Source organism: Nematolebias whitei, chromosome 1 (genome assembly GCF_014905685.2).
Source record: "Nematolebias whitei isolate Nwh7 chromosome 1, NemWhi1, whole genome shotgun sequence".
Taxonomy (NCBI): Eukaryota; Metazoa; Chordata; class Actinopteri; order Cyprinodontiformes; family Rivulidae; genus Nematolebias; species Nematolebias whitei.
Genome location: NC_056498.1, coordinates 78,524,941 through 78,535,251, shown reverse-complemented (window position 1 = coordinate 78,535,251; position 10,311 = coordinate 78,524,941). Strand labels below are relative to the sequence as shown.

Genomic DNA, 10,311 nt, shown 5'->3' with positions numbered 1-10,311 from the left:
TGAGAATTTTGTATGCTAGAAGTAAGATTTTGAATTCAGTTTGGAATTTGACAGGGAGCCAGTGGAGAGAAACTAAAACTGGGGAAATATGATCTCTCCTACTAACCCCAGTGAAGACTCTGGCAGCAGCATTTTGGATTAACTGAAGACTTTTTAAAGAAGTATTTGGACACCCAGATAATAAACCATTGCAATAGTCCAGTGACAAAGGCATGAACCAGTTTTTCTGCATAATTATTAGATACAATGTTTCTAACTTTGGTGATATTACGCAGGTGGAAGAAGGAAGTTCTAGTAACGTTTTTAATGTGGGGATTAAAAGGCATGTCCTAATAAAAAATAACTCCCAAGATTTTTAACATTAGAACTAGAGGCCAGATTAATGCCATCCAAGAAAGGTGAAAGACTAAAAAAATTCTTCCCAAGATGCTCAGGTCCAAAAACCAAATCCTCGGTCTTGTCTGTATTCAAACACAGAAAATTAAGGGTCATCCAGGTTTTTATGTCTTTAAGACATGATTGTAGTCTTAAGTAGCTGATTGGATTCATTGAGTTTCATGGACAAATATAACTGTATACCATCAGCATAACAATGAAAACTTATCCCATGCTGTTTAATAACTGTACCTCACGGAAGGATATATAAAGGTAAAGAGTATTAGTCCAAGCACTGAACACCGAGGAACTCCATGACTAACTTTGGCGTATGAAGATTCATTATTTATATTTACAAACTGTAATTTATCAGATAAACATGATTTAAACCAATTTAGAACTGTTCCTGTGATCCCAATATCATATTCAAGTCTCTGTAGTAGAATATTGTGATAGACTGTATCAAATGCAGCATTGAGGTCTAACAGGACCAGTATAGGCACCTGTTCATTATCAGAGGCCATGAGAATAGCATTAGTAACTTTCACCAGTGATGTTTCTGTGCTATGGTGAGCTCTAAACCCTGACTGAAACTCAGTCAAGCCGTTTCCAGTCAGACAGGAAACGGCTTGTCTCCTGTGTGGACTCCCATATGTCTGTTTAAATTTGTCTTCTGACTAAATCTTTGTCCACAATGTTCACAAGGAAACGGTTTTTCTCCTGTGTGGACTCTCATGTGGCTGTTTAAACTTGACTTATGACTAAATTTTTGTTCACAAAGTTCACAAGGAAACGGCTTGTCTCCTGTGTGGACTCCCATATGTCTGTTTAAATTTGCCTTCTGACTAAATCTTTGTCCACAACGTTCACAAGGAAATGGTTTTTCTCCTGTGTGGACTCTCATGTGGCTGTTTAAATGTATCTTTTGACTAAACCTTTGTCCACAAAGATCACAAGGAAACCGTTTGTCTCCTGTGTGGACTCTCAGGTGTGAGTTTAAACCTGTCTTCTGACTAAATCTTTGTCCACAAAGTTCACAAGGAAACGGTTTGTCTCCTGTGTGGATTCTCAGGTGTGCGTTTAGACTCGTCTTCTGACTAAATCTTTGTCCACAAAGTTCACAGGGAAACGGTTTGTCTCCTGTGTGGACTTTCATGTGTCTGTTTAAATGTATCTTTTGACTAAACCTTTGTCCACAAAGATCACAAGGAAACGGTTTGTCTCCTGTGTGGATTCTCAGGTGTTTGCTTAAAGTTGACTTATGACTAAATCTTTGTCCACAACGTTCACAAGGAAACGGTTTTTCTCCTGTGTGGACTCTCATGTGTTTGCTTAAACTTGACTTATGACTAAATCTTTGTCCACAACATTCACAAGGAAATGGTTTTTCTCCTGTGTGGACTCTCATGTGGCTGTTTAAACTAGACTTATGACTCAATTTATGTCCACAAAGTTCACAAGGAAATGGTTTTTCTCCTGTGTGGACTCTCATGTGTGAGCTTAAACTCGTCTTCTGACTAAATCTTTGTTCACAAAGTTCACAAGGAAACGGCTTGTCTCCTGTGTGGACTCTCATATGTCTGTTTAAATTTGCTTTCTGACTAAACCTTTGTCCACAAAGTTCACAATGAAACTGTTCGTCTCCAGTGTGGTCTGCCATGTGTGTGTTTAAATGAGATTTGAAAGTAAATCTTTTACCAGTCATCGCAGGTTATTGATTTTGGCCTTGCCTGAATTTTTTTGCGTGACTCTTCAATTTTCTTCTCTACAACACATTTCTTGTTAAGCAGACAGCTTGAAGACTGCACTCCTGGATTGAGGACTTCACTCCTTGTGATGTCATGTGTCTTAAGAGTCTTGGAGTCTTTGATGTTTTTCTTACTTCATTTCTTAGATCTTATCGTTTTTTCTTTTACATTTTATTGTTGGATGTAACTAGGACCCGGAGTACACAATCTTGTTCCACCACATGTACCACATGTGGTGCGAATGACAAAGAAACTCTATCTCTCTCTCCGAGTCCAGTTACTGACATACTGCTTTGCAGCAGAGTAGCTCAAAGGTTTGTTGACAGTTTTTACCTGATTCAGTAGCGCAGCTCTCCTTCCAGTCTTTCATACTGTCTTCACGTTCTGATTCAGAGTCTAATGGTTTCTTTAGAGGCGAGTCAGAATTGGTCATTTCACCATCCTCCATCATCCTCAAACATGAGTCTATGAAGAACTGGAACCGTCTTTGTGACTCTTTAAATCTGGGTTCCTGGCAAGTTTTTTATATCCTCCTCACTCTTTAAAGGAACTGCAGTGACAAAAACCTGATATTGATCTCCTCCATACTGAGCTGGGTCTCCCACCAGACTGGTCCAAGGGTCTTCTCTTCCACTCAGCCTCTGGGTCCTGCTGGTCCACATCAGGCCTTCAATGTTGAGGAGCTTCTTCTTTCAGTCACCACCAAACATAGGCAGGAACCACTGAAACACATGTACATTAAGGACAATGTCACTTCTACATGCACGGATGCACGCATGCACACACACACACACACACACACACACACACACACACACACACACACACACACACACACACACACACACAATAGCTTCTGTCTGCATATGCATTGAAACTACCAGCCTATTACTACAAAAGACCAATTTTAAAGGCAGAAAAAGTTTACGTTATTTTGTTATGAACAAAGGACAATCTGTGATAGTTTTTTTTTTAAATATCATCCTTTTGAATTAACAAAATTATGTAATGGAAAAATCATCCTTACAGTGTGGACTGTTAGGAGTTTTATCACCGAAAATCAACTTCCTCATTATAAAAGGTTGCTGTTACAAATTACAATTTATAAACTTTCTTGTGACTAAAAATACTTGAACATTAAAAACCACGATTGGTAATAATACAGGCAAACCACCTGTTATCGAGAAGGCAGCATTGACATTTCATATTTGATCATTAATAGAATAGAATAGAATAGAAACAGCCTTTACTGTCTCACGGATGGGAAATTCAAGTGCAACAGCAACAACAGATAAAAAGATAAAAATATTTCAAACAAAAATTCCTAAATGTTAAAAACAATATATAAAGAAATAAGATAAACAATATCAATAATAATGTTCAATATGTGTTTGAACATTGATAAGGATATACTATTTACAGTACAGTATTACAGGCAGAGTGTGTGTTTTAGCAGAGGTCAGCATGTGTTTAATCCTTATAGAGTTTGTTGGGAGCAGTGATGGTTGTAGAGTCCAGCAGCTGCTGGGAGGAAGGACCTGCGGTAGCGCTCCTTTGTGCATTTAGGATGCAGTAATCTGTCACTGAACGAGCTCTCCAGTTCAGCAACAGCTTCATGCATGGGGTGGGAGACGTTGTCCAGAAATTATGCTATTTTAGCTAGAGGCCTTCTGTCTCCCACCACCTGCACTGGGTCGAGGGCGCGTCCAAGCACAGAGCTGGCCTTCTTGATGAGCTTATCTAGCTGCTTCTTCTCAGCTGATAATAAGCTGCTGCTCCAACACACAACACCATAGAAGATGGCTGATGCTACTACCGAGTCAAAGAAGGTCTTCAGGAGCACCCCCTGCACTCCAAAAGACCTCAGTCTCCTCAGCAGGTAGAGTCTGCTCTGACCCTTCCTATAAAGTGCATCAGTGTTGTGAGACCAGTCCAGTTTATTGTTCAGGTGAACACCCAGGTACTTATACGAGTCCACGTTCTTGATGTCCACACCCTGGATGTTCACCGGGGTCAGTGAGGTGAGTCCGCACCTGCGGAAATCCACCACCAGCTCCTTAGTTTTAGCAGCATTGATCAGGAGGTGGTTCTGCTGGCACCAGTCCACTAAGTCTTGAGTCCGCTGTCTATACTCTGAGATCATTCTGAGTTAATCATTAAATGCATTTATCATACAGTCTGGTTTCAAATATCAACAATTTAGCTCATTCAAATCCCCAAAACCAAATTTTTAATGCTTTAATACAGTGTATATGCAGCAAATTATACTGAGACAGGCTGTGCGCTTTCCTGCCGGTCACCATTCTAAAAGTCATCGGACTTGCCTCTCATTGCCTGCTCATCTCTATGCTCCTCCTGTGCTCCTCCTTTCTCCCCAGCTTTACTGATCTGCTCCTTTCCAGCTAATACAGTAGTCCCTCGCTACTTCGCGGTTCGACTTTTGCGAACTCGCTCTTTCGCAGTTGTAGTGAACTCGGCCTCCGACCAAAACCTGCCTCTGAAGACCTTCATGGGACAGGAACTGTTATTTCATTGATTTGAATCCAGAAATACAAATTAGCTCATCCAGAGACTGTCTAATTGTATCCTGAAGTAATCAATTGAAAGAACACTCTTCTTTTTATATTATCATTACTATTTTACAATATCTTGATAATTCAAAAGTGTGTTTAGTTCATACCATTTCTAAATGTTGAACCACTCATTTTAAATCAACTGTGAAACAGTATTAATGATTATTTTTTTAATCCTCATTTAAATTAGAAATCAAGTTAAATGTCTATTTACAAAGTAATTATACATTTTGATCTTCTGTCTGAATGAGAAGTAGTGATGTCGGTCAAAAGTCAGAGACAGTCAGAAAGAAGTTATTAGAACGAAGTGGATTGTTTTTAAACCTAGCAGACAGTAAATAAGAACAACTGGCACCTGCAAAGTTTCTCACTTCCTCAAAACATTTCCATGTCTGTACTAAACGTTCCTAAACATTTTTGCACTTTCTTGACTTGGTTGTTTCAACCAATCAGGAAGTCCTGAAGTGACCGGAAGTGAGACCTCTTTAAAAGTCCACACTTCCTGGAACGACTCACTCTGGTGAAGTCTTCAAGTCTGTCTTCGGAGTCTTCTAGTCGAGTTGGGGTCTGGTGAGTCTTCTGAGTTTTTGATGGAGTCTTCCACTCCTGAGTGGAACCTCTGACGGACTCACAGCTTGGTGTGTATCCACCCGGGAGATGAGCGTGTTTGTTGAACGGAGTAAACGACATGACTCCTGACGATGGCCAGCCGCTCTTACCGGAGACGCTGGAAGGTAGCGTTGAAATGGACCCGACGCCGGAGCTGATTAATTTCTGCAAAGGTAACGAGTCGTGACGCGCCAAGTGTACCGGAGGTTTGAGCTGGTGTTGAAGGGAGCGTGCCATCCTGGTCCGAACAGACACCCCATTACCCATCTTTTCCTCTTCATTCCTTCCTTTAAAACTCTTCTATTTTGCCAGTAATCTAAATGCCTTCAGAAATGTCTTGTTGTCTTATTAGTAAAGCGTGCCAAGTTTTATTAATCAGAACCAGATCAGCTAATCACGTGTACATGTTTTGATGTTAAATTTTGATTCTGTTCAATAAATGACCACATTTATTCTGATGGGTCAAAGGAAATTAACGTCTGTCACTGATTTAAACAATCCTCACAGTTATCTCGTCACATGGCAAAAATTTAACTCGAAAAAGAGAGAACCCGTTATATTTAAATAATTGTAGTGGAGGTGCAGCCAAGCTGACCCTGACACCACTACACAGTTATTCAAAGAACAGTACTGTAAGATTGTACATGACAAAAAATAAAAAACGCCATTTTGTAATTTTCTCTCAATAAGCCTACACTGTATCTCCACATTACTCAGAAGGCAAAGTTGCTATCTGCTGAAATGGAGGGAAAGCTACGATTCGAAAACGTTTGGTCCTTACAGTATTCATAGTAACTTTGGTGCTTAGTGGATGAAGAGCGCAGATAAGAGCCAGACCAGAACTGGATCAAGGCTGGGTAGGTCTGCCAAGCCAGACCGGAGCAGAGCTGCTGTGTTCTGCAGAGCTGGTGAGTAAACGTAAAAATAAATCAACTTAAAATTTTAAGTTCAGTAATAAACAATAAGTCATCTTGATTAATAAACTCTTGCTAAATAAACCTTCGCTTTTGTTTAGGTGATTTAAATGTATTCTAGGGCTGGGTACCTCTATAAAAAAACTGGTATCGGTACCGGTGTCGGTACCTTCACTTCAATGTCGGTTCCATGAAGGTTCTTTTTTCGGTACCAATTTTGTAATTAATATTAATTCTAACAAGAATAAAATTACGTTACACATTACAGTACATATTGTGAATTCTTTGTTGGTTGTAGCAGATCAGAGAGATGGGGGGGGGGGGGGGGGGGGGGGGGGGGTGGGGGGGGAGAGAGACTGTTCAGCGATTTGTAGACATACAGGAGTATTTTAAAGAAATTTAAAGCCATCTGGTCCCTGATGTCAGCCAGGCAGTGGAGCAGAGGTTGAATAGAGCATGTACCATTGTGTCTTAGGGGGAAGTAAATTTGACAGTCATCGGCATAGAAGTGAAAGGGTATGTTGTGTTTCCGGAAAATAGCACCAAGTGGCAGCAGGTATAAAGAGAATAGGAGGGGACCAAGGATGGACCCCTGCAGAACCCCCCATTTAAGCTCTGCCACTGCAGAACTAAAATCCTTGATGGAGACACAAAAGGATCTGTCAGCGAGGTAGGATATGAACCAATTGAGGGCTGACCCTGTAATGCCCACCCACTGCTCCAACCTAGCAATGAGGATCTCATGGTCGATAGTGTCAGGCGGCTGTAAGGTCCAATAGGACAAGCAGCACATAATCACCAGTATCTGTGGAGAAGAAAATGTTATTAAAAACCTTCAACAGGGCAGTTTCAGTGCTATGGAGAGGTTTAAAACCAGATTGGAATAGCTCTAAGATGGCGTGATCCTCCAAGAAGCACTTCAACTGGGACTTAACTATTTTCTCCAGTAGTTTAGAAACAAATGGGAGTCTGGAGACAGGCCAGAAGTTGGAAACGACTGAGGGGTCAAGGTTTGTTTTTTTCAGGCGAGGCTGGACAGCAGCATGTTTAAAGAATTTTGGCACCACGCCAGTGGATAAACTACTGTTTACTATAGCAAGAATGGACGGACCTAGAGTTGGAAACACCTCCTTTAGTAGTCGAGGGGGAACCACATCAAAGGGGGAACCAGAAGGTTTCAAGCTACACATGACCTGCTCTAGAGAAGATAGAGTGATGGGTTAAAAATTGTCAAATAGAGCTACAGCTTGAGGTGGGATGGATGGGTCATGAGTTGGAGGGGAAATGAGAGCCCAGGAGGGGAAATGAGAGCCCGGGTGGTCGCAATTTTTTCCAAAAAGAAATGTAAGAAGTTCTCGCACAGCTCAGTCGAGGTTTCCAGAGGTGATGGTTCAGTGAGGTGGAGAAAAGAGTTTAGGGTAGAGAAGAGGACATGTGGGTTGTGAGAGTTTCAGTTTGAGAATAGAATAGAATAGAAACAGCCTTTTTTGTCCCACAGGGGGGAAATTCATGTGTAACTGCAGCAACAGATATAAAGGATCACACAAAAAAAGTTTCTAAAATGCTAAAAAGCAATATATAAAGAAATGAGATAAACATCCATCCATCAATTTTCTTCTGCTTATCTGGGGCCAGGTTCCGGGGGTAGCAGCTTAAGTAGGGAGGCTCAGACTTCCCTCTCCGCAGCCACTTGGGCCACCTCCTCTGGGGGAATACCGAGGACTACCCAGGCTAGCCAAGAAACATTGTCCCTCCAGCGTGTCCTGGGTCTTCCTCTGGGTCTCCTCCCAGTGGGACGTGCCCAGATCACCTAACCAGGGAAGCGTCCAGGAGGCATCCTAACCAGATGCCCGAGTCACCTCAACTGGCTCCTTTCAACATGGAGTAGAAGCGGCTCTACTCTGAGTCCCTCCCAGATGACCAAGCTTCTCACACCATCTCTAAGGGAGAGCCCAGACGCCCTGTGGAGAAAACTCATTTTGGCCATTTGTATCAGAGATCTCGTTCTTTCGGTCACAACCCAAAGCTCATGACCATAGACGAGGGAAGGAACATAGATAGACTGGTAAATTGAGAGCTTCGCCTTTTGACCCAGCTCTCTCTTCTTCACGATGGACTGGTACAGCGCCCGCTTCACTGCAGACACCGCACCTATCCACCTATCGATCTCACGTTCCATTTTTCCCTCATTCGTGAACAAGACCCCAAGATACTTAAACTCCTCCACTTGGGGCAGGACTTTCTCCCCAACCCGGAGAGGGCACTCTACCCTAACGGCTCAAGACCATGGCCTCGGATTTGGAGGAACTGATCCTCATCCCGGCCGTGTCACACTCGGCTGCAAACTGCTCCAGCGAAAGCTGTAGATCATGACCTGATGGAAGCCAATAAGACCACATCATCTGCAAAAAGCAAAGACGTGATCCCAAGGCCACTAAAACGGATTCCCTCAACACCTTGGCTGCGCCTAGAAATTCTGTCCATAAAAGTTATGAACAGAATCGGTGACAAAGGGCAACCTTGGCGGAGTCCAACTCTTACCGGAAATGAGCCCGACTTACTGCTGTCAATGCGGACCAAGCAATGACACCGGTCATACAGGGACTTAACAGCCCATATCAAAGGGCCTGGTACCCCATACTCCTGGAGTACCCACCACATTGCTCTCCGAGGGACGCAATTGAACACCTTCTCCAAGTCCACAACGTACATGTAGACTGGTTGGGCAAACTCCCACGCACCCTCCAGGATCCTGCTGAGGGTGTAGAGCTGGTCCAGTGTTCCACGACCAGGACAAAAACTGCACTGTTCTTCCTGAATCCGAGGTTCGACAATCCAACAGACCCTCCTCTCCAGAACCCCTGAACAGACCTTACCAGGGAAGCTTAAGAGCGTGATTCCCCCTGTAGTTGGAACACACATGGTAATAATTTAATGATTAAGCTTCAACTTTTAATTTGCTGGCAAAGTCCGAGTGAAAACACTGCATGTATGGCAGAATCATTTGCATTTAAACAGGAATTAAATTTATTACATCAACTCAAATGTGCACAATTAAGTATTTTATGTGTGTGTGTGTTTAATTGCTCTTTGAGCTACTTTTGCCTGAACCTAACACTGTAAGTGAAACAAGGCATTTCTTGATTTGCTGTAAATTATGTTATAATACGTATTTACTCTCTCATTCCAAAAAACAACAACAAACAATGACATCCTTCATGATGGACAGACATCATGGACACCACAGCAGCAGCTGTCTTCACTGAAAACATCCTTAAATGATCGTCAGTGACATGAGGCCTCTGTCGATGGTTGAAGACGAAGGCTTCACTACAATGATCCACACTTTTAATCCAGGTTACAATGATTCACACTTTTAATCCAGGTTACAATGATTCACACTTTTAATCCAGGTTACAATGATTCACACTTTTAATCCAGGTTACAATGATTCACACTTTTAATCCAGGTTACACTCTTCCCTCAAGGACACATTTTACAAAGTAGCTACATATTGTGCAGGTATAAAGATACATTTGTTTATATTTTGTGTACATTTTTTTAATTAAAGCTATTTGACTAACTTTTTTATTTTTTTGTTATTCAATATTTTACTAACAGAATAGTCAAATAGCAACCTGTTTTTTGTGCGATTTGCTATGTCAGTCAAATATTCAATTTTGGAATAAAGAGGTGGAAATTAAAACATTTTTTCCCCCGATTCATCGACTAATGGGGGGAAAAAATAAATTGTCAGATTAATCGATTATTAAAATAACCGTTAGTTGCAGTCCTAGACCTCAGTGCTGCATTTCATACAGATGATCATAATATTTTACTACACACCTCAGTCTGAAAGTCTGTGTTCATAATTCAATTCAGTTAGGTTTATTTATACAACGCCAAGTCACAACAGAAGTTGTCTGAACAGAAAGATTCATATCTATATATCTATATATCTATATATCTATATATCTATATCTATATCTATATCTATATCTATATCTATATCTATATCTATATAGATAGATAGATAGATAGATAGATAGATAGATAGATAGATAGATAGATAGATAGATAGATAGATAGATA

At 41.3% G+C, this 10,311-nt stretch overlaps 1 protein-coding gene across 1 annotated transcript; it reads right to left on the bottom strand.

Moving 5' to 3' along the window:
• Positions 1-1,054: 1,054 nt before the first annotated feature.
• On the bottom strand, positions 1,055-2,035 carry LOC119430715 (gastrula zinc finger protein XlCGF8.2DB-like; the record flags this gene model as incomplete). Its single annotated transcript, XM_037698186.1, has 1 exon — positions 1,055-2,035. A coding segment is annotated over exon 1 (981 nt), but the record flags the coding sequence as incomplete, so codon positions are not given.
• Positions 2,036-10,311: the final 8,276 nt, after the last annotated feature.